The sequence below is a fragment of the Sphaeramia orbicularis genome, chromosome 5 (genome assembly GCF_902148855.1).
Source record: "Sphaeramia orbicularis chromosome 5, fSphaOr1.1, whole genome shotgun sequence".
NCBI lineage: Eukaryota > Metazoa > Chordata > Actinopteri > Kurtiformes > Apogonidae > Sphaeramia > Sphaeramia orbicularis.
Genome location: NC_043961.1, coordinates 41121623 through 41146622, shown reverse-complemented (window position 1 = coordinate 41146622; position 25000 = coordinate 41121623). Strand labels below are relative to the sequence as shown.

Sequence of the window (25000 nt, the reverse complement as noted above, 5' to 3'; positions counted from 1 at the left end):
ACACACACTGCACTTAACACACATGACGACACCAGTAGCTGATGTGTCCACTAATATGTCTGTTCAATCCAAATGTGTGATTAGAGGAAACAAGGCCTGACAGTAAATGTAATCCCAAGAAGAAATGGAATGAGACAAAAAAGAATGAATGAAGGAATAAAAAAAAAAACTAAAGCTGAAAAAATTCATTGATTAGAGTGAATTTAAAAAAAAAAAAATTCAATACTAATTTTCTTGAATCAAACATTTGTTTCCTTAATTTCTCTGCTCTAAAATGTTGGTTCCACTGTTGTGTTTCACACGGACGCTTATTGTGATGCACATGACACCAGCATCAACACACAGTTGGATGTTAGCTCTATGTTCAGTTATTCAACTTATTTCTATAGATATGTTTTATAAATCCTTTGATTCCTTTATTTATTTTATACTTTTTGTGGTTGTTGTTTCAGCTGGTTCTGGAATAAAGGACAAGTTGTTCATCATTTTCATACAAGTTAAATCATCATTTAATCGAAGCCAATCAAAGAAAAATAATCAAAGGATTAATCGATTCCAAAAATAATGGATGGCTGAAACTCTAGAAAGAATTGAAAACACTGTTGGCAAAGAAGGGAGGGTAGAAATGAAAGGAGAGGAAAGGAAAGGAAAGGAAAGGAAAGGAAAGAACAACAAACAATGAAAAAGTGAATGAACTTCACAATGTGACTGAAATCGAAAGAAAACTACAAGAGGGAGGAAAAAAGAGAGAATGAAGACGTGAATGCTACAAAAAACAGACAAATGAAAAGGGAAGAAATTTTAAATTAGCTGTGAGGTAAAGAAAGAGGAAGGAAAAGAGTAAGAGTTAAAGGAGAAATGTGGACTAGAGAAGAAAAGCAGGGAATGAGGAAGAAGAAGAAAAAGGCTGGTTCAACAATGGAGTGGATTAACGACGCTGCAGACCCCGACGACTTCAATTCCCACTGAAAAGAAAACATTGTGTCTTTTATCTGTGGCCGTTTCATAACCCTGTAGCACATGTTGATTACTGTAACCATGACAACAAAGGCCCTCATACCTGAACCAAACACTTATGCATCTTTTTAGTAAAACCTGAAACACAGTTTGAACAGGTTTAACAGCTTTAACAGTAAAATCTAAGGCTGGTTTGAATTCATGCTTAAACACAAATAACGTGCACTTAATAAAACTAATCTGTCAAATTTGACAAATGATATATTTTTTACATTACTTCAAAACAAACAAACAAAATGAAATTACTAACAAAGTTTACCCTTAAAGACCTACAACTATTTTGTGGTGACTTCCAAATAAAGTTTTATCTATACTTTGAACTTTTCTAAAGTGATCCTCTACATTTTGCATGTTAATCTTGTCATTTGAAAATCCTGTATTTTCCAATATTTAATTTGCTGAAGAAGTAGATACTCACCAAAGCTCAGAGAAAATTCAGAGACTATCATCTTAAAACAGAGAAAATGGAATTAAAAGTCATTAACTGAATGTAAAATAAATGTCTACAACCACTGTCATTTGTCAAATATGGGTTTTACTAGTGAATCAATGTTGTAGATGACAGATGACATTCTGCACAGTCTAATAGGACCTGCACAGAGGCTTTATTATTTACTTTAAGGGCCAAGATTTGCACATCATATGTAACCCATATGGCATGTAATATGGAACCCACAGGCGGCATATACAAAGAAAACAGGATCCAGAATAGTACCCTGAGGCACCCCAAAGCCTTCAAATTCAACTGTTATTATATCAGAAACAGAGAAAACTGAAGAAAAAATATCTTTTTCAGTCAAATCTCTCATTAACTGAACATAAACCCAGTGTGTCCATCCACTGTCACTGATCCAACTCTGTGGGTTTTACTCGTGAATCAATATTGTAGAAGATGATTTTGTTTCCACAGTAACTACAGAGCCTCTGAATGTCTACATAAGGGACATGTGCAAAGCTGAGAAACTAGATTTACCTGAATTATTTCAATGTATTGATAAAATCAGTAGTTTTAAAGTTATTAAATATCTTAGATCAGTTTTTGGTTACTGGAATTTATATTTTAATTTAATTTAATAATTTATTTTGTCATACATTTCATGCATTTAATCATCATATTTTGTACCAATGATGTATGAAGAGAAAAAGATGTTATGAAGTAGACTAGAAATAAACTGTAGCAATAAAATAACAAAGTACTGATTGAATTTAATCTTACACTTTAAATCTACCTGATCCTATGTTGTCTAAATAATAAAGTAACCAGTGATCTCTAAAATGAACATGTGATGTCTGCCATTTTCTATGATTTCTCCTACTGTGATAGTTTTGCAGTCCTCCCAGAAAACATAATTATGCGATTGCATAATTCAATGCATGATCAAGCAAATAGTGCATATTATGCGGGGGTCTGCATTTTTTCAAAAAGGGCACATATTCACCGCAATAATAGTATATTTCTGCGCAAAATACGCAAAATATGCAGGGGTCCCATGATGTCATAATCCCCACATTTTTCTGCATCAAGTTTAAAAACATTGCATAGTAATTTGACACGGGTAGTGATGTAATATGCGATGCACAACATCAGCGGCTCACGCGTCCACAGAAGGTAAACCAACCACAAACCTCTGAAAAATCCTGCAAGATGATGAAAATTGCAGCTCATCTGCTGATAAAAATACCTGCAAAAGATAGAGCAAACCAGTACCTGATGTCCTAGCAGGTTCATACTATTTTACACCCATGCAACTATACTCTGGAACATAAGAGAAAATCGATGCTGGAGCCACTTTTCCAGTGTGAAACATCTGAAAATGGTTTCTGCTGCAGCGATAATAATATTCTATGAACATAAAGGCTGTAATAGCCTTGAAACAGATGGTCTGTTCTACCTCACTTTGGTGAAGCAGGAAGCAATTCTTTTATTTTTGACACTTGTGACTCAGGAATGTTAAACCCATGTTTGAGGCATGTTTAGAAAATGAAGAACAGAACCAGCCCTTTCTGGGATGTAGGGGATGCTTACTTCTGTATGTTTGCTTATCATAGGTCGTAATTAGACATGTTTCATTTAGTAGTAGTCTAGTTAGAACAGGGTGTGGGAGAAGAATCCCTTTTTTTCATTGAAACACATGTTTTTCCAGTTCCCCCATATTTTTGCAACTACACACATTTTTTACAAATTCCCACAAACCCACTGCATAAAATCACATACAATAAATCGCTGCATATTCCATCGTTTAATAAAGAATTTTTGCCCGCATTTTTCTGGAGGGACTGGTTTTGTAGTAAGAAAAGTACAGGTGATGGGAATGAATGGAATGAATCAGAGACAAAACAGCGGGAGCATCTGAACAGAGGATGAGGAAGAACAAGTGGAGGATGGGAAAGAAGAGCAAGAAGGAGAAGAAATGTGATGAAATGTGCTGAAGTCATCAGTGTCTTGGTGTTTGATGTGAAAGTGTGTGAAACTGGAGGCGTTTCCTCTTCAACACCTGAATCTGGGTTTTTTCAGTGGTTCAGGTAAAGGAACCCAGCTGACATTGGTTGGTCCACATGACCCTGTGGAGATGTTCTTCTATTTCAGGATGTTCTGGAATGTGATTAGGGTTATCAGTTTGCTTTTTCCCCTCCCCTGCTGCTCTTCTGATGTGGGGCTCATAGATTTTTTTTTTCATGCTGAGGACGGTTTAAGGACACGTCTGGTCAATTATAACCACCTCCCCTTATGCATACTCATCCCCACTCATCAGGACGCTGAAAATAATTTTATGGCATCAATAAAACTCTCCATCTCCTGAGACAGAAAATCTGTTTTATTACTTTTCCATTGCTGAAACTTTATTGACCATTATGCCTGTTGTTGCATCATACCCAAATCTCTATCTATTGTATGTGTTATGGTCAGATGAACAATCTCCACTTAAATCAGCATCTTCTTGAAAGTAAAAACACACTAATGTATTTTTTTTAATATACTTGTATATAAATTCAGGTGTTAAAGGGTTAATGTAGATTGTATCTTACCTGGACTACTTTCCCCTGTGGACTCTCAGTGAAGACCAGGACCTGGTTGTACAGAGGATCCAAAGACTTCCTCACTGACTTGGTCTTCTTCTTGGCCACACAGACTCCGTTCTCCAGGAGGTAAACTTTAATATAGGCCGCTGAAATGACAGCACACGCAAGGAAAGAGTCACATCTGAACTCAGTGTAGACCGCAAAATGTCACCATTCAAAAGGTAAAGGTGCATTTAGATGCATTTAGGTGCATGACAGGAGGATGGTGCTGGGTGATACCACACTTTTATGATTTAATATGATACTGATTACTTTTTTGGCATATATATTCAATACCCGGTACCGATACTTTCAGTGATTTTTTTTTTTTTTTTTATATTAAAATGTTACTCTTCAAAGACATCTCACATGACACATACTGTCCATTTAACAGCTTTAATATGCATAACCTTTGGTGGCAGTTTTTTAAGCAATGAAATAAATTTAGAAAAACACTAATAAATAATTTACAGAAATATTTATTACAATATAAAAATAAAACACAAATAACAAATATAAACATGAATTAAATACAAATGTCAAAATAAAATACATAAATAATAAATTAACACATATGAATTAAATAAAAATATAGAAATAATACACATAAATAAAAAATTAACATGATTTGAATGTATTCATCAAATTCAATGAAATGGTCTCAACTGCAAAGACCTACACATTTCACATTTTTATAACAAAACAAAGTTAGAAAAGAATAAATTGACTGCAATTCTGACAGAACTGGGCTAATTTTCAGGTGTTTATAAAGGTTGTTGGTGTTGCTATGTTTTTACTACACAGGTGACACTTTGCCGTAGTTTTATCCACGGGTTTAAAGTACGCCCACAACACACTCCTCTTTCTCTCAGCTATGCTCTCCTTTCAGACACGCGTAGCTGAACTGAATTGTTACTAGCAGGCTAAAAACAGCTGTGGTCACATGACATGATGGACTGTGTGTCGGTACAAAACCTTGAAGTAAGTTACCCTATAAGATTCAGACGTGACACAGGTGATTTTATTTTGCATTCATTAATTAATATCGATACTTTATTACCGTAACTGATCCTCAAATGAGTAGTGTGTGAGTATTGATATATCAAGGGTCATTGGAAACTAGTTCACCAAGGACTGACCAGCTCACAGGACTGTGTTGCATTAAAATGTAACTTCATGAAACTCAGCAGGTTTTTTTAAACTATGATTTTATTCTCATAACATTATGACTTTATTCTCATGGTGACAAGTGTTATTTTTCCTATGTGGCCCTAATACGCCATCATATATATTAGATATGAACACACTTCATGAACCAAAAAGGCTGCATATGTAAGGTGTTTTCTTTTTCTTATTCCATGTCCTCACTCACACACACACACACACACACACACCCACACCTACACACACACACACACACACACACACACACACACACACACACACACACACACACACACACACACACACACACACACACACGTACTAGTCCATGATGAAAGCTGAGACCTTGACACTGAAATCTGGATCAAGTCTTTCCTTTGTCTTTATTCAACTTCTCCTTTTATCTTCTCTCCTCTTTTCATTTACATAAAAGGTTTTTGACTTGTTTTTTTTTCTGTTTATATCCTCCTCTTCCTCTCTTTTATCATTGTTTTATCATTTTGTTGTTTTTTTTTTCCGTCAAAGCGGTTTTATTCTTACGCAATTAGAATCAATGATGGTTTTAAGCTTATGCAACCAAAGAGAGGAACTATAGTCAGAGGTAATATTCTGTTGTTGTACAATCCAAAAACAGACACAGTAGTGTAAGTCATATTCATCCAACAGACCTTTGTGTTAGTGTTGATGCTGTTGATAAACGAGGCCTTTATTTGTCTCTGCTACAGGATCTGAAGGACATTTGTATTAGAGTCAGGCCTGAGTCACTCATTCAGTTTAAAGTAAAAAGGATCACATTTTGAATCAAGCCTTATTTCAGATAAACATCATTTGCAGGGCCACCCTAACAGCATTATGGGGCCTGGGCAGAGAAGTGTACTGGGGCCCCTACAACAACGACTCACAGGAATTATTACTATCTTGAAGTCAGTGGTCTTCAGGATGTCATTTTCCATAAACATAAGTGAAAGCTAGTTCAAACCATGCTGCCCCATTGAGCTACGAAGTTGATCGTTTATATGTTTCAGTCTTAAAAAAGAACATTTGCCTGTACAGCGGATCACCACCATGCACAGTGCAATTTCAACATTCAGGAAAACAGATTTCAAATTGCCTGAAATGATTTTTCTGTGCAAATTCAAGTACGAAACAAAAAAAAAATCTGTTAAAACAATGTTAACACCAATTTTTTTCTATTATTTTTAAAATGTCAGTACAAAATAATAGAATCTACATAAAATGATTGAGAAATTCTAGTACAAAATAAAACAAATCTAGAAAAAAAAATTGAGTATAAAGTAAAACAAATGTATATAGAAATAACAGAAAAATTCTAGCACAAAATAAAAAAGAAAACATTTAAAAATAATATTTATTTTCACTAGAAAAGCACTTGGAGAGTGCAGACCGCTGCCAAGGCAGATCTGTCCCCCCCACCCCCAATCACCACCAAAATTTAACCATTTTTTCCTTGTGCCAGTATCAACATTTCCTGAAAATTTCATCAAAATCCTTCCATAACTTTTTGAGTTATCTTGCTAACAGACAGACAGACAAAAAATCCAGGCCTAAGTGTTAACACGGTCCTGGTCGTTTATGGTTTTGAAAATACTGCAAAACACTTCAAATACAAGCTCATTTGTATTAATAACGTATTGTATGATGTACACTTTTATAAAGTAATGTGTTGTATACACAGTATTGTCTTGTTTGTATGTTTAGTCTGTTTTTAAATGGGGAGGACTATGGATGGAGAATACTTCCCAGCTAAATCTGTAATATTTTCACAAAGTAATGTTTTCATTTGTATTGAGTGTTCATTAATATGCACTGTCCTCACCAAACAAACAAACAAACAAACAAACAAACAAACAAACAAACAAACAAACAAACAAATTTCATATTAAAACCCTTCAGTGTTTCAGTGGATTGAAACCATCATTGCTTAACAGCACCTTCATTCGGTAAATATTTACTTCCTGTCAGGTTTATAAGTTCTACAAATGACGGTTGAGTTGAAATCTGCAGAAATATAACAGCAGTGACTGAAAATGGACAATAAGCCTTCAGATAACTGATCTAGGACAACAAAGTAAAAATAAAACAACAGCATCATCATGTTGTTTAATGTATTTAAAGCAGTAGTTGTATATTGTGCTTGACTGGCATCACATGAGTATTAACTGAAGTTTATCCATAATATCTGTATTTATTTTACTGATTTGCTATTGTTAGAGACCTGGTTTGTACTGGACTCCATCTGTGCCCAGTTCCCATTTGAGAAAATACAGTAAGTTCTGGTAAACTTCAGGACCGGATCCTCTGATGGTCTTAGAGTAACACAACTACAGTACAACAGCCTATCAGAAAAAAAAAAAAGAAAAATAAAAGGAAAAAACTGGTCCCATTTTAGGAGAATTTAACAATGATGTAAATGTGAAGAAAAACAAATCATTGATGAGTAGGATCCTGGCAAATGATGAAGTTTGAGGTTATTTATTAATGTTTGAATTTGTTTTGGAATTATAAAGTCCAACCTGAATCCAGAACAACAGCTGCATATTTCACTAAGAAGCAACGACAGGAAATGTGTCTGTTACTTATTTAGCGTCATCCTGTCTCTGAGCTGCGCCTTAACTCCCTGAACACTGAAAACCGTCCTCTTCACTCATGCATCTTTCATAACTTCCATTCCTCTGTTTTTCCGGGTACAGATACACACATATAAATATACCGTAGATGTGGATTCCATAATATTGCCCGTTGGCTGCAGGTTCGGTGTGTGGGGCTGATGTTATTTGCTGTCTCATGGTGCGTTCGCTGTTGTAGGACATTGCTAAATCCTACTATTGTGTTCTAACTTTGAACTGACCTGGAGGTCCCTTAGAACCAGGTTTCATGGTGAGTCCTCTGGCCTGGACCACCTCCACCTCCAAACCCCCGTTCCTCTCCATTAGACCAATTTCCACATCACCTGGGTGGGAGAAGGAAGGGGACACGTTAGGATCAGACAGATGTGACTATAAATAACACAGCTGCAGTGTCCTTCACTAGTCGCTTTTCCACTGACCCTCAAATTGCATGATTATCACATGCGCATAAAAAATTTGCCTGATGGAAGAATGACAATTTAGCCAAAACTCTCTTTTTTTGATGAAAGGTTTTTGCACTTGCAAAAAGTGATTTTTGCAAAATTGGTATATCGCACAAAACTGCAATAGAAAGACCTTTTTCACAACTAGAGACGACTCATTTATAAACTGGGAAATGCAACCGTTCACCTCCTGTAAATCTGTAGAACCGGTTCACCCACACCACGGGCGTCACACTCATTTTAGTTCAGGGACCACATACTGCTCAATGTGATCTCAAGCGGGTCGGACCAGTAAAATAATCCAAGGCATAAGAACAGAACATATATATTAGATTAGAATATATTTGAATATTGTTAAAATTGTTTTTATTTTTCTTAAGATGTTTAATGTTGTTCCTATTTGTTCAGGTTATTCACATTTTATTGGAAAGGGATAATTGATAAATATAGATATTTTCATAATGTCATTTTACTTTTTTCACATCAAACCAAGAACAAAATTTGTTGTTGTCATTACTAATAGATTATTATGCTATTATTTTACTTGCTATCCCATTAGGCTGTATGTGGCTTTTGAGGACATTACCAGTCAAGGGTGTTGCACTTGTTTAGTTCAGTGTAAATTTTGGCACTACAGGGCCAGATTGAATCCTTCGATGGACCTGTTTTGGCCTGTGGGCCGTACCTTTGACACCCCTGATCTAAACTGTCCCCACAGTGACAGATGACGCTTCTGTGTCCTCTGACGTTATATAATCTTGGAGTGGATATCAGGTCTGGATCCAGTCATCGTCACTGTTGTCGGGCCAAGGACGAAGTCTGAAACTGACCCACTTACAGTCCATCACCGCTCAGAGGACAGACCATAATAATATATCACTGTATACTGAGGAGCAGGGACACTGATAACAACCAAGCAGACCCACACAGCGCTGCATGTTTTTATTTATTTATTTATTTATTTTTCCTAGAATTGATTTCATGGGTCATTTGATTCTGTTACAGTAGAAATAACAGCAGTTTTTTTAGTTGATTCTTTGCCCTATTTATTATTTTTCTTGGTGAACTCTGACATTACTACCTGTTTCAGAGGCAGAACAACCTATATTTTATAACTTGGCTTTTGGCTTTCATATAACACTCCTACTTCTAATCTTTTTTGGATTACTTTCAGTCTTTACAAACACTGCCTCAGACTGATCTCACGCCATCACCCTGCTCTCTACTCTCTATTTTTTGTCTGTTTAGGTGTTGGTTTTTGTCTTAATTCATTCTGTCTATCTATTTTTTTTTTTTACTTTTGATACTGTTATGGAATGTCTAATATTTCAAGGTAGGCACATGTATCAGCAGGCTATGTCTACTTATTTTTTTATATATATAATATTTCTATTATTTATTTATTAATTTATTTATTTATTCTCTCTTTCATATTTTCTATCGGCTGTTATAATTTTTGTATATGACACATTGGTTAATTTTTGTACTTAACAGATTTTCTGCTGCACAGAGACTTTGTTATAATGTTCTTTTTCCTGCTGTTTCTCCCTCTTGGAGGGCCTTGGGGTTGGTTTGGGCGTGGGGAAAAATTATGTAAAAGCCACTGTATAATATATGCACTGTAATTCTACTTTTATGTATGTACTGTTATATTGCTCAAAAAAAGATTAATAAAAAATATATATATATTCATTCGTAAAAAACAAAACAAAACAAAAACAGTTGTACTTCTTGCTCTTGTAATGAAAGTGACTCCATTTTTCCAGTAGTTATTTATATTAATCATCTGTTGACTACAAAATTAACAGCATCTGATTCAAATGTCTCATTCTTCTGTATTTTGTTTGTTTGTTTGTTTGTTTTGTTGTTGTTGTTTTTTTTTACCAAACAGTAAAATTCTAGCATCTACAGATTCTTTTTTTTTTTTTTTTAAGTTGAACTTGCCTTGTAGCCTGTTGCAACTATACATTTTAAAGCAAATTACCATTAGCCCCTTTACCATCTATTCATTTGTTTTTCTATAATAATCCACTGTTAACTAACAGCAGTTATCAACTGTGAAACATGGTTGGCATAAGAGTATATCATGTGTTCTGTATCACCTCTGTGTTTTTTATGGTGAAATACTGTTATCCACAGCAGTATTTTATTGTAAATAACAGAGAATATTTGGAAAAATGAAGAAATTAGATAATGTGGTGTACTGAGAAATTATGTAGAAATGTACAGTTATTATTTATCATTAAACATTAACATCTAATCAGCTTGAAACATAAAAGGAAGCCATTTTGCAAAATAAAAAAATATATAAAAAGACATGATTTCATACAATTATCACAATAAATATAAATTAATTTGATATTTAGGGCACTGATGGATATTTACTTCTGTTAATGTGTATTACAATATTTTTTTAACAGAAATTTAAAGAAAAGAAGTGTTTGTATTACTTAAGTGATACCAAATAATAGCCTGAAATATCATTTAAAAAAATAACTGCAATTTCAACAATATTATGTCTCAGCTTATTATTAACACAATGGATCTACAAACACTTTAGTAACAGGCAGAATATTGTTAAATTTAACTTATTTTTCTAAAAACATTTCAGATTGTTCATTTTTGTTGAGGTTTTTCACATTTTATTGTGACAGGATAGTTTGTAAATGTAAATATTTTCATAATATAACTTTACTTTTCTCACATTAAGCCATGGAAAACATTTAGAGTTGTCATTATTTATAGGTTATTATGTTATTATTTTACTTGAGATCACATTGAGTTGTATGTGGCCCCTGAACACCTTTAACTGATAATATTTTCATTGTAATTTTTGCACTTCATAAATTCATCCCGCGGGCCAGATTAGACCATTCAGAGGGCCATTTTTGGTCTGTGGGCCTTATGTTTGACAGCCCTGTACTAGACAAACTGACAATGAAAAGAATTCTCACCCATGGATGTTGTGGCTAACGTCTGCCGTCCAACGAACTGGGCCGGTCCCATTCCATCCAGGAAGTCACTGAACTGGGCATCGGACGCCAGACACATGCCACTGTAATTCAGACTACAGAGACACAGACACAGAAGGAGACGTCAAACAAGAACAGAAAAAAAAACAAGGAGCAGACGGTCCTCAAAAGGCTTTAATTAGACCAGTGTTTCTTAAACTGTGGGAATTGGAGGGGGGGCATGGGATCACTCCTGGGTAGGGGGGATCCCCAGTGACCTGGGGACGTACAACAAACAAATCTACTGCCATGGTGATCTGTCACTAGACTAGACGAAGAGTTTAGGTTTGGAGAATGAACCAGAAAAATGTGCAATGCTTCTGTTTTTGCATAGTTTATAAAGTTTGCATTTTACATGTTCTGAGATGTGCAATGGAAACAGGCTCATTGACCCACTGACACTGTTATCAAAATTTGTTTGTTGTTCTAAAAAAAAAGTAAATTATTTTTAATTTGCACAACAAATCATTCAACGAAAAGCAAAAAGTATTGTTACAATATTGTTGTTTCTTTCAATAGCAGTTATAGTCACACCACTATTACAATGTTTTTGGGGTTAAAGGGGGTATTAAACAGTTCCATCAGTAGATGGTTTTGGGTCTTTAAGGATTAACATTATGTCAGGTTCTAAATGCTTTGGTGTGTGACAACAGTTTCATATCTGTCGCTACATGTAAACGTTAAAATGAAAACATTATGAACAGTTTTACAATTTAAGCCACATTTTCTGGTCATGTTTCAGTTCTGTGGGGCTTCGATGTCAGATCTCTTCTAACCTTTTTCATCATAATGCACATAATCTTTCATAGTGATTGGAAAAAAAACTGACCTGAAAGGCCTGTTCTGCACATCTTATTACAGGAAAAGAGAAATACTGTTATGAAGTAAAAACTGGAACCATTCATCACCTCTGTTTAAGCCCAGTTTCTCATTGGCTCCTTTAAACCATAAACTGGGACTTTGGAGTTTGACCTTCGGAGTCCATATTCTGTGTATGTGTGTGTGTGTGTGTGTGTGTGTGTGTGTGGTTTGGGAATCAGTGGAGAGTGCTTTCGTGGCAGGAATCCAGGTGCTCTACGACTGTGTGTGTTTGTGTGTTTGCTCCATGAACCATCCACCATGATGTGATCTGATGCTTTATACAGTCGAAGCTCTTTGCAGATGCTGCTGCTCTCTGAACTTACATCCACTGTTCAACATAACTGTCCAGGCTGCAACACAATGGAATAGGTCGGAGGTAGCTGTTAACCCTTTAATCCCTGACATGTCTGTGATTAGCGTTCTGAACAAATTATTTATTTCAAATATTCATAAAAATTCAACCATTTGCTCAATAGGAAAAAAATGTCCAATCATGCTGATAGAATAGAGCTTGTTCTTTCCATAGACATCTGAGCAGGCTCAGTTCACCCCCCACTGCCTGTGTACTGGGGGCCAAAAAACAGAGCAGTGACTGAGACCAACTCACTGTAAAAATAGAAGTTTTTTTAACACCTTTTCCTGGTGGTGTTTAGCTTACTGGCCAATAGGCTGTAAGCTATTGTCATCATGCGGCCTCTGGCGGCGGCGTCTGTCGTCTGTTACAAAACTTTCAATCGTCTTCTTCTCCGAAACTACAATTCCGATTGACTTCAAACTTGGTATACAGCTTCTTTATGATGATGTCAACAAAAGGTAGTGAAATTATTTGGAACCAGCTCTGATTCTGGATTTGGTGCGACTTTGAAAAATTTCCCCATTATAAGACATAGGAAGTACCGGTAAGCTACAGGGCCATTGGTCCTTTTTTTTGTTTGTTTGTTTTGTTTTACTGTTGTTTCCAGTTTTGTGGTGATTTTCCTTTTTTTTTTTTTTTTTTTTTTTACTGGGTTTTTACTGAGTTTTGACTGCTTTTTGGAGTTCAACCAGGTGTCAAAAAGCAGCTGGACTGATTTAGAAAAGAAAGAGCTCAAAACAAAAACTACTGGGCCTAAATTCAGATCCTTGTTGTTGTTCACTGTGTTCTAGTTCACAGTTCATGTTCAACATCCTAAATCTCTTATTGATGTACATTCTGAGTGCCTTATTTAGTCCAAACCTGTCAAACTTCAATTCCTCTCTTTGTCTTTTTCTGTTATTCCACCTTGTTTTGACCCTAAAACACACAGTAAAGCAAAACCACTGAAGAAAAGGAACACAAGCACATACTCACAGCAGCTTTTATGACACTGAAACAGACAACAATTCACAGAAGGACCTTTACCTGGAATCATGACTCAGGGGTTAAAGGGTTAACTGCACCTCCCAGGATGTTTTTGAGTCCAATCCCACTACTTAAATACACCACTATCAGCAGGTGGACGCAGTGGTCACGGGCCGGTTTTGGCCCAAGGGCCGTATGTTTGGCAACCCTGCTGTAGCTCAAATCAGTTTCTATTTCAGATTTACACTACTTTAAAATCTTGATTTATGCTGCTTGTTGATGTGGAATTACAACAATAGAAATACAGAGACAGGAGCTCAGTCAAATATCTGCTAATGTAACCAGGATGGCCGAGTGGTTAAGGCGTTGGACTTAAGATCCAATGGGCATCAGCCCACGTGGGTTCAAACCCCACTCCTGGTAGGAAGACCACACTGACTGTGTACCAGATAAATAGTGGAAGCTGTTACTTTGCAGTTATTCACTACAGTTTGCTTTATAACATTAAGCTATCAGCATGTAGAAGTTAATGTTTGAAGTGCAATAATGTCATGTAATGCACTTAAGAAAAAAAAAGACCAAGACATAAAATACTGTCAATAATATGTTATCACTTGCACGTCTTACATACAGAAAAGGAACGGTCTTTCCAACTCCTCAGTAACAAAAGTAGTTTTTGTTTGTTTGTAATTTGCATAATTGTAAATGTTCATGTAATTGTAATGAACAATGCAGGACAGAGGAATAACATTGTGTTAGAGACAAAAAGTGAGACTAAAAATGGCCTAAATATGTTTAGAACTCTAAATCTCCTATATTCTATCAATTCTAGTTTTATTTAATGCCCCATTTCCAACTGTCCTCCTGTATCCTCCTTTGTCCGGGTGTGGGGAGCGGCTAAAGCAGTGTTTCTCAACCTTTTTTGACCAAACACCCCCTCATGTCATTGTGAGCTTTCTGCTGCCCCCCCCCCTAAAAAATTTTGCTACCCTAGGGGGAGGGGGTGTTGCGAGTGGGGCGGAAAAGGGGGGGTTTTATATCTCAGTAGGTAGCGCCCCCCTTATGCTCACCTTACTGGGGGGCAGTAAGTGACGCAACGGACCTTAGAGTGGAAGACCGAGGAGGGTGGTGGGGGTGACACGTAAATACGCTATTGAGATTGCAGGCTGGTAGTACACAAACGGCACCGCTTGTTCTGTTGTTCTGATATACATTGTGATGGCTAACTGTGACTAATGCCCCCCATTTCTGTATGAGTGCCCCCCTCTCAACTTTCTCATTCCAAACACCCCCCCGATGTTGTCCCAACTCCTCCCGGGGGCGGTACCACCCCCGTTGAAAAACACTGGGCTAAAGTGATCCATAAGAGACACTTTGGACCAGTTACTTAGGTGAGTTATTTAGTGGTTTGTTTGTTTACTTTTTCTCTTTCTTTATCAGTTTGGTTTGGTTTTTATCCTTACGGTCCACTCAGGAGCCTCATCTTCCTCATCTCGTATGGGCTTGTGTGGTCCCTTACTGTCTGATTTAAACTGTCCTAAGGACACTGTGTACTTGTACAGACTGATGACTCTTTCACGTGCACTAACAGACCACATCTTAAATCATTAATAGAGGTTATATTTTACCAACAGCCATGCTGAAAGGTAATACGAATATAGCATTAGTGGACTTGCATTGCTAGGTCACTATACCCTTTAATGCTAATGACTAAAAGCCTGCTCAGTGCAATTGTACAAGTGCAAGATAAGGCTGCAGTTGATGCACCGAACAAAGAAAAAACAAAACAGATGAAGGGATTTGTGTCTGCGGAATCACCTACAAGGAAGGTCATACAATTGATTTCTTGCCTCCAAACCCAGAGATGTCAACGGCTCTCCTGAACGCATTCTTAACACATGACTTCCGCTTGTCTTGGAAAAGTTTGAACTGGTGTTTGTGGCTGTAACTCCATATTCAAGACCATAACAAGGGTTCTCCACAGTAATCTGACACATAAAGTGTACATTTTTTATGCTTATGATACTGTAATATACTGCTGCTCTTCTTCAATTGGACAGCCGTTGGAGTTTTTACAGTTTGCTTTAATATAGTCAATGTTAAATGGCTATATTGATGAATGATGAAAAATGACCTTATATGATGGCTGATCCAGTCCAGTAGACCACAATTACTGCAGGTAGTCCAGTAAGAACTCAAATGATGCCAAATGTTCCAGTAAGCGCCACTCTGCAACAACAGGCTATGAACTCAACTGAAGCCTTACAGCTGGGAAACTGAATGTGTGAGCCGTGGTTTAATCAGATGGATGCATGGTATACAAAGTAGATCCACTCAAAGAATGTTCATGGTATCTAAACAGAAAAGAAGTCCTTGCTTTGTTGAAACAGTCTGTAATGATTGGGGGCAGTCCCGGGTGATGGACAGGTGAGCGTTTTGTGTTATTACTACATTATTACCTGTTTTTTATTTTTATTATTTATTCATTTATTGTTATTAACAATCTTTTAACCAGTTTTTCGTTGGTATGTTGTATGCTGCTGAATCTTGTAAAGAGAGCTCGATCTCAATGGGACTGCAGTTTTCAGTTATGTAAAAACACAAAGACACTAAAACAAAGGCTCAGATGTGTGCAAAAACTAATTAATGAGTTAACCAGCCAGTCCTTACTTAAAGGAGGAGCGGCAGAGGACAGTCAGTGGTGTACAGATATAATATAGGCTTCCTTTCTTTATGCGCAGATATTCTTCCAGGATTCTTAACTTTAATTGTGATCTGTACTGTAGAGAGTGAAATTCCCAGTCCCTTCCTATCTTTCTCTGAGGAACATTGTTTTTTAAATGTGTGTGTGTGTGTGTGTGTATCTGTGCTGTTCTGAGAAATGGAGACATTTTTAACTACCTACAGTTGAGAAATAGTCCCATCTCCACATTAAATATCATTTTTCTTTAATAGAACCAATATTTTTGGGAAATATGAGTAATTTTGGAATACAATAGCCCAATCCCGTTGCTATGCCCACAACGGTTCAAAGGAAGCATAGTACCACACTGCATGATGGGAAATGAAGTTAAAAACAGGAACAATGCATTTACTAACTTCAGTCCCTAGATATTGGTATTAATACATTAATTGTCATTTAAATTTTAAAGAATAATTTACCGAAAAATTTTCATGTCAGTACTTAGAAAATATAGACTAACATCTTTTCCCTAAAATCAGGTCTCCCCAGCATAAAAACTACCACATCAAGAACCCGTGGTTCCCCACAATGCACTAGTATTTATATATTTTTCTTTTTTTGTTTTATTGATAATTTTTCCTGCTACTTTTTATTCTACTTGAATAATTACCCAATAATTATTCTGGTTCTGATTTCCATTTGCCAAAAGTGTCAGTTGGTCTGATCTTGTTTTGTTTAAACAACAGCCTTCTCCTTGTTGATTCATAGTACGAGTGCCACCTATAGGTACCACTCTGTCTGTCTTTTACATTTCATTGTACATATGTATAATAACAAACAAATGTATTCTATTCTATTCTATTCTATTCTATTCTATTCTATTCTATTCTATTCTATTCACTCTTACTCTGCAGCTTGTACTTGTGTAACTCCCATAACTTGTTTATTATTATTCTAGTTGCTTTGTGGCTTCACAGTCCCACCATTCTGAATACATTTATTATCTGTGTTTCCAGCCAGAAGGCAAACAGCCAAGAAGATGAGCCAGATGAGCTAAACATGCAGCTCAAGTGAACAGTACGCATCCCTTCATCTTCTCTGCAGCCTTTTCCTTCACCATTTCAACATCTTTCTCCTTTACATCTCTGTCTGAACCTTCTTCTCTTCTTGCACGTGTTTGACTTTCACCCCTCTTCCCCTCATCTCCACTTACACACCACTTTATCTACCCATCACACCATCTTTATTTCCCTCCTGCTCTGATAAAAGTACTTCAGCTTTCATCTTCAATGTTGAATGAAGATCAAAGTGTTAAAATATTTACCTGATTGTTCCAACGGAGGCACTTGTACTGGCATTTATTATTAACTTTGCAATGAATACCCTAACACTCAGCAGCCATTACAGCATAATTTACAAGGCAGACTGTCTCCAACATGATTAACACACAAAGTCACTTAGCTGAGGTTAGTCATTTATACAGACATTAGTTAATTACATTCATCACAGGCCATTTTTTAAAAATATTTAAAGCTCTCCTGATTTTCCCGTGCACTTTTCATTTAGTGTTTGCATTCCTGTGTGTGTGTGTGTGTGTGTGTGTTTCTGCATGTGCTTCATTTAATAGGCATTTGCTACATTAGGTAAATTAAGAAATATGCGATTAATACGTCAGCACATTAGATTCAGAGAATTTAAATGAGGTCAGATCCTTTGTGTATGATTATTTTGTATATGCAAAGAGTCATGACATGCAATAGGTCAAGCCATACTAGCCGAGCGGGTATTACTGGGTGATAAAATCCGCATCTTTAGATTATAATGTTGGTGCGTGTGAGGCACATCTGGGGATTATAGTGCAGTTTCACAGAAATATGACGCTCAATGTAAACTGCATACTGTATGCAGATGATACACTGCCATCATGTTCCATCATATTCAAGGTCAGTTTTCATGAATCTTTATACCTGATGCAGATCAGAACTTTTAGCTTCTTAATCTGATTGAAGGTGAGGCATTAACCAGGCAGGGTTGAAAAAGGTTTTAAGTTTAACCCATAAAGAATTTGAGAATTAATGAGAGAATGGGTTTTAATGAGAGAATGTTTGTCTCAGAGCTACCAGATCTACTTCAAAACACTATCTGCACATTACAATACATTCACTTTACAGCTTCTATCTAGTGGAACATTTATAAATCCATTGTATAAATGTACATAAACCAATATATATGTGTAATAACACTTCATTAAATACCTTGAAAACGTCAGCAAACCAGCACTTCTGTCATCTATTTTCCAAATAACCTGATTAAAATACGTAACATTTAGCACATTTAATCTGAGGCACATACTTAAAAAAAAAAATTTAGATCGGTGTATCCAGTAATACATGAAATTGTCTAAACTGATGCAAATTTCTTTCCTTAAATCCCACACAATCTGGAGGTAAAAGCCCATTAAATTAAACATGTCACTTAATTAATTAGTTAATTTATTTAAATTTCTTTTGAACTGACAAAAAATGTAAGTAATAAAACTAAATAAATTATGTAAATTACATGAAATATGGATCATGTACTTTGACATCATTTAAAACATTTAAATATGACTGGTAATAGCACTAGTAGTTACTGAAAATTACATTTCCAACAGAGGCGATTTCTCATTGACTGCAAGGGAAGCTCAGCTTCCCCTAAAATTATGAAAATTAAACGGTCAAATATGTACGGTTGTGTTGACATTTCATTGACTACAAATGTGTTAGAACACGTTCATCTCAAAGACGAGTTCATTCAGAATCAGCTTTATCAGAAATCAAAGGACTCGATGTTGTGCACTTCTCGTACATTATCGTTGCGCTGTTTTCTCATACGATCTATGGTCAGTGCATTTGTCCGTAGACACCCAGCGTCCATGCACTTCAATGGGACTGAGTGGAACAGCTTTTTTCATTGCCTCAAAACTGGACGGTAATTGGATAAATGCCACGATGTTGTCCCGCCCCCGGACGCTCAGCGTCTCTGGGGATAAATGGCGCTGTGGGCGGACCTTGGCTGGGCTGAACGCCAGGCTTCCACGTGCTGATTGGAGGATCAGTCAAAAGGCTGAATCCCATTTGATTGACAGCTATTTTGAGATATACTCCTTCACTTAACAGAGTTCAGTTTAATACCGTCGAGCATTCTGCTGTGAAATCGAGAGAGAAACCAATACGAAATTACTTGTTGATTTCTTGCACTGTAAATAAAACACACTCATTGTACTTCCTTGTTTCAATTTAACATAATTTAAATGTTTTCTTGTTTCAGTTACATAATTTAATAATTTCTTGTTCAAGTTTAATATCGTTTTGTAGATAGTTAAATCAATCATACTGTTGGCTAGGTCGGAGTGAACTAGCTATCAAGTCCCTGAAAAAGACGCCTGCTTGGTACGATAAGGTCACTGACCATTTTCTTAAAAAGGAACGGAGGGCCGAATTTATGTTTAAATAACTTGACAATTTTTTTAATGTAAGCTGACAAGGAGCTTCTCCTCTCTGAAAGACGAGCAGCCGCCACTGATTTCCAGATACCCATGATGCTGTGCAAATTACAGTCACAAACATTTGTATTTATCTTGACTTTTTTTTTTCTTCAAGAATAATAAAAGAATAACTATTAAATCATTTGTGTTTAGCTCCACCCCAAACATCAGCAGGCACACAGACTGAACTCACTGTATAAATCAATAAGCTCATAAGTGTGATTGGATGGTGTTAGTGAACAAAATGCTTATTCATGGCTGTGGATACACAGGAGAGAGCTTTTCAATCAGCACAGGGAGCCAGCAGATGGAAACGCAGACAGACAGACAGACAGACAGACAGACAGACAGTTCGATGCAGCTGATTGAAATGCTGTGATGGTGAACTCCTGTTTAGTGTTTTGCTTTCAGTTCAGAGCTTGTTTTAACCACTTTCAGTATCTCATCTGTCAATTTAAGTTCAACTGATCCTCATCTACATTTATGAAATCAGTTGTTTATGTGGTGATTACATACACAAAATAAATTCTGAAACAGGTGAATGAATATTGATGGATACTTAATGATTAGCTAACAGTGTTAATATTGACTGAAGATTGAAGGTGAGAAAAGGCCTGAACGTCTTCCACTGTCGTCATCTCCATTCAACAAACAGCAGGAGGATGAACACACACATGCAGGTTATTTATAGAAGTATTTCATTTCAACTGTTGCCACTGTCATCCCTCTCAGATTGAATATGCTTCTGACAGTGTGAAACTGTTGATTATATTTTTATTCTTGTGGCATCTTATTGTCCTCATGTCCATAATTATGAAATTGCATTCATACATAACTGGACCACAGTACTGTAAACTCCAGTTATAGTTTGTCAAAAAAAAAAAATCATTCATGGCATCCCCTCCCTCTTTCTCTGTGCCTCTCCCAAACATACCCAAAGACACCGCCAACTGACAAACTCAACAATTAGCAATGAGGTGGAAGTGGAATTACTGCAGTGATTAATATGTTTCAGTTGTAAAAGGCTTTTTTTTCCCCTTTTTTTTAATTTTACCATAACTGATGCAGCGATTAGCTTCTCATTTCATAAACAACCATGTGTCAGAATGGTCAGATTACTGATGTGCATTAAGCAAAGAAAACAACTATGGAGATTATCAGCTATTAAAATAGGGTTGAAAACTTTCCAATGTGTAATTAAAACCAACCATGCCTAGTGGCTATAGTACAACTTTTATTTTGCAATGTGATTTCATGGTCCAAAAATAACCTGTAAAACTCTTCTTTTCATGCACTCGTTCTGTCTTACTGGAGAATGTTGTTCAAACACAACTTCTCACTCACTTCATAACTAGTCATTTACACCCATGTCAAATACAAAGGAACTTGATCTCATATCATATCAGTAGCTCTACCTTTAAAAAACTATTATGCTTATACCTAAAATTACCAGTCAGTCTAAAGATCAAGGAAATTCATTTCAAAATATTACAAGGTATATGCCCATCTTCTGAACTTCTCCACAAACAATTTAACTTTGAATTACGTAACTATGTCTTTTGCGGTAAGGTAGAAGAATCCACTGACCAGTATGTCGTGCATCTACAGCAATGCCCTCTGATGTGATGTACATGAATGGTTGGAACCAAAAATTCAGTACATCTTCAACTTCCCAGAATGGGACATTATTTGTGGACGCACACTAATGGACAAAAAGGCTGAAATGGTGATGAACTTCATAATTACTACCTGTAAATATTTTATTCACAAATGCAAATGGATGAAAACACGACCAACTCCCTTGCATACAAAAATGAACTTAACATTGCGAAACTCTTGAACTTCTGAAAAGCAAATCTGGTATTAAGGTGCAGAATGTTATTTCTGACCTAAATGTCTTTGAATGAGCCCCTGTACGAAATACGACTGCTTATGTACCTTATTTGATTTGTACATTCTTAATTTTATTTTACTATTTTTTTCTTGCTTTCTGTCTTTTCTTCTGTATGCTTTTATTTATTCTCTTTATTCTCATGGTTTACCTGCTTGCTAATGTTGATTTATTAAAATAAAAACAAACAAACAAAAAAAGCCTGGGGGGGCAGTGATTACCCATCATGCCTAGCATTTACAGTCCAGTCCTGTGGGGCCAGTGGTCTGGTCTGGGGTTGGTTCAGTTGGTTCTGGTCCAGGTTCATGATGACTCCATTAAATAAGTTCAGCTGAACCTGAATAAACTGAATGAACAGGACTGATTTTTTTCTTCCCTAATGACACAAGCATATTCCATATTACATGACAACACCAGGATTTATCAGGCTCAAATTGTGAAAGCGTGGTTCAAGGAGCATGAGACATTATTTTCACACTTGGATTGGCCACCACAGTGTTCAGACCTGAATTCCATTGATAATCTTTGGGATGTGATGGAGAAGACTTTACAGTCTGACTCTCATCCACTATAGACAGCTATGGATGAAATAACTTTACTGTGATGTTCCACAACCATGTGTGGCAAAAGCAATGCCAAGGTGAATGTGTCCTACCATCAAAACTAAAGACAGTCCAGCAAAATTTTGTATTTGGGACTTTTTTTTGTCCAGTCTGTGTTCATATAAATGGAATATTCCACTATAATCCTGTTCACATGCAGCTGTGCATATTCCAAATACAAATAGGAGATTTTGATATTTAACCCTTTATAGGGCAAGTGACTATTTTTGGTAATCTCCACATACAATACAAGACAGTGACATCAGCAGTTCAAGTGAGGACAGTGAGTCAACAATCTCAGGTCCAATGTGGTCTACAGGGTCTGTAAGGTCCACCTCTGCATGAACAGCGAGTGGACCTGCTTTGTTAGGTACCATGAAGTAATGGTACTAATGTAAGGAATGATGTTCAAAGGGATAATGTGGATGTGGACAGGTGTCTGGATCAGCGCTTATGTTGGTCTAATGTTAAAAAAGTGATGTTTTTTTCACCTTACATGTGTTTTTTCTTGTACTTTTTATACATTTTTCTTGGATTTTTTTTTTTTTTTTTTTTTTTTTTTTGCCAATTATGGGTTCGTTACCAAAGATGGTAACTTCACTGACCTTGATATTATACATAATAACAAAAGAATGTGAAGAGTATTTCTATGAGTGAACTATAAAAGGTTAAAGGTAGTTTCATTTTTTCTTCTAACTGGAGATGTGGAATTTTCTTTGGAGCATCCACCTCCAATAGACGGTCTTTAACTCCTCAGCTGAAAACAGATAGGAGCATAATACAGACGCTGCTAAATAAAGATTTAATTATTATGAAACAAATCATGATGTAGGTGGCATTCAAAGAAAACAATGACAATTGCAATTTAGGTATATGTGAATGTAAAATGTCATAGAAAAGGTTATTATTTCTATAAATATTTTAATTAGATCAATGTGAATTAGAGCATTATCTTTTTTTCTTTTTTGTTTTTTTTTCCACACAGATGAAGTTCCGCTCTTCTTATATACTGAAGTCAACAAACATTAAAAGATAGAGCTTAAAGTCGAATAAATCTGTAAGCACATCATTTGCATCTGGGATACAGACTAAACTGTGTTTCCATGCAGCAGCTTAAAAACAGAATCTCTGCATCCCCCCAAAATAAATGGGATATTAATATGCAAACACACAGAGAGAGAGAGAGAAAGAGAGAGTGATGCAATCACTCTATCTCTGTTTTCCCCTCTGTCTGTCTTTCTGTCTGTCTGTCTGTATGTCTGTCTATCCATCTGTCTGTCAGTCTATCCGTCTGTCCGTCAGTCTATCTATCTGTCTGTCTGTCCGTCTGACTATCTGTCTGTCGGTCTGTCTGTGTGCTGTCTCTTGTTATGTAACTGTCGTCAGGTTGGCACTGATCTGGGTGTGTGTGTGTGTGTGTGTGTGTGTGTGTGTGTGCGTGTGTGTGTGTGTGTGTGTGTTGCTAGTATTGCTGATGTCATAGGCGATTTTCCACTGGGCTTTACTGTATGTGTGTGTGTGTGTGTGTGTGTGTGTGTGTATGTGTGTGTGTGTGTGTGTGTGTGTGTGTGTGTGTTATTGGTAAAACCCTTCCTGACTGTCTCTGAGTGAAAAACCCCTGCCAGAGATGAATAGATTTTGTGTCACGGAAAAACCTGCTTTTCAGTTCGTATTAAGTCGTTTCATCATTATGTCTTGAAGCACAAATAAAATATCTCAGATGTAAATTCTGACCAAATCAATCATTTGCTGCAAAGGCCAGTCTCCTACTGCAATATGAAAATGTGTTCTCACAGCCAAAAGAAAACCATCAACATCTACTAAATCTGTAATTCACAGTCTTATATTTACAATAGTCCATCCATCTGGGTTAGACGTCCTGGATTCAGACAGACAAAGGCTGTAGACCCTGGACCAACAACCATTCACACACAGTCACAAACATAGTTATCCTCATATCATAACTGCCTCAGTCATCCACTATATGGACAAAAATATGTGGACCTGTTGAATTCAGGTGTTTCTTTTCTAACAGGGGTCTGGGATACGAAACAATAATGACAAATGTCAGAATATATATTTTTTTATTTGATAAATATCATTGCATTGGTTAGTTTGGTTGAAATTGTTATCTTTGTTTCCAAAATGCCTCAGAGATGGTTTTGACTTCATTTCAGTCAACATTATTTTATTATCCATGACTCTGATTTTAAATTTCAAAAATATTTTTCCTGCTCTGACTGTAAATAATAATTTTCTACCACAACTAACCATCTACTTTCTTCACATCTCACTGAGGAAGAAAAATCTCCCATTAAACTTTCATGAAATATTGATGTTTATAAACTATATGGACATAACTATTGGGACACATCATGTCTATAGCTGTAAGATGCCCTGTTCATAAGGATTTGACATAGAAACATCAATATTGATAATCAAAATGATAGCTATAACTGTAATTTGATAAACAAATCACCCTTTGTACTCCTCTGGCTCCGCCCCTTTGTCCAAACATATTTTTTCTATTAATTAGAAAGTAAAATTAGAAAGCATTTTCACTATTCAAAGCAACAGTTTGAGACAGAAAACTGTTGAGATATTTGAGCCTTTCTTTGTTACATAACTAGTCATCATCCCTGTAACTTTGCTACTTACATTTATCAACAGTGTCATCCTACTCTTTTCTTTTTCTTTTATTTTCTTTTAATGATATTTATTCATTCTGTGGATGATTCTGTTGTTTATGTAAAGAACACATTGAACTGTCTTT

At 36.2% G+C, this 25000-nt stretch overlaps 1 protein-coding gene and 1 non-coding gene across 2 annotated transcripts in view; one reads left to right on the top strand and one right to left on the bottom strand.

Moving 5' to 3' along the window:
• The window catches only part of rims4 (regulating synaptic membrane exocytosis 4), a 90290-nt gene that overhangs the window by 8109 nt on the left and 57181 nt on the right, over nt 1-25000 (bottom strand). The window contains exons 3-5 of the mRNA XM_030134490.1: nt 11287-11399; nt 8111-8212; nt 4045-4184 (exon numbers count right to left, since the gene is read on the bottom strand). Coding sequence (XP_029990350.1) covers nt 4045-4184; nt 8111-8212; nt 11287-11399 — 355 coding nt within the window. The remainder of the gene's footprint in view (nt 1-4044; nt 4185-8110; nt 8213-11286; nt 11400-25000) is intronic.
• On the top strand, nt 13866-13948 carry trnal-uaa (transfer RNA leucine (anticodon UAA)). The gene has a single exon. It is a non-coding gene; the product is annotated as a tRNA-Leu (tRNA).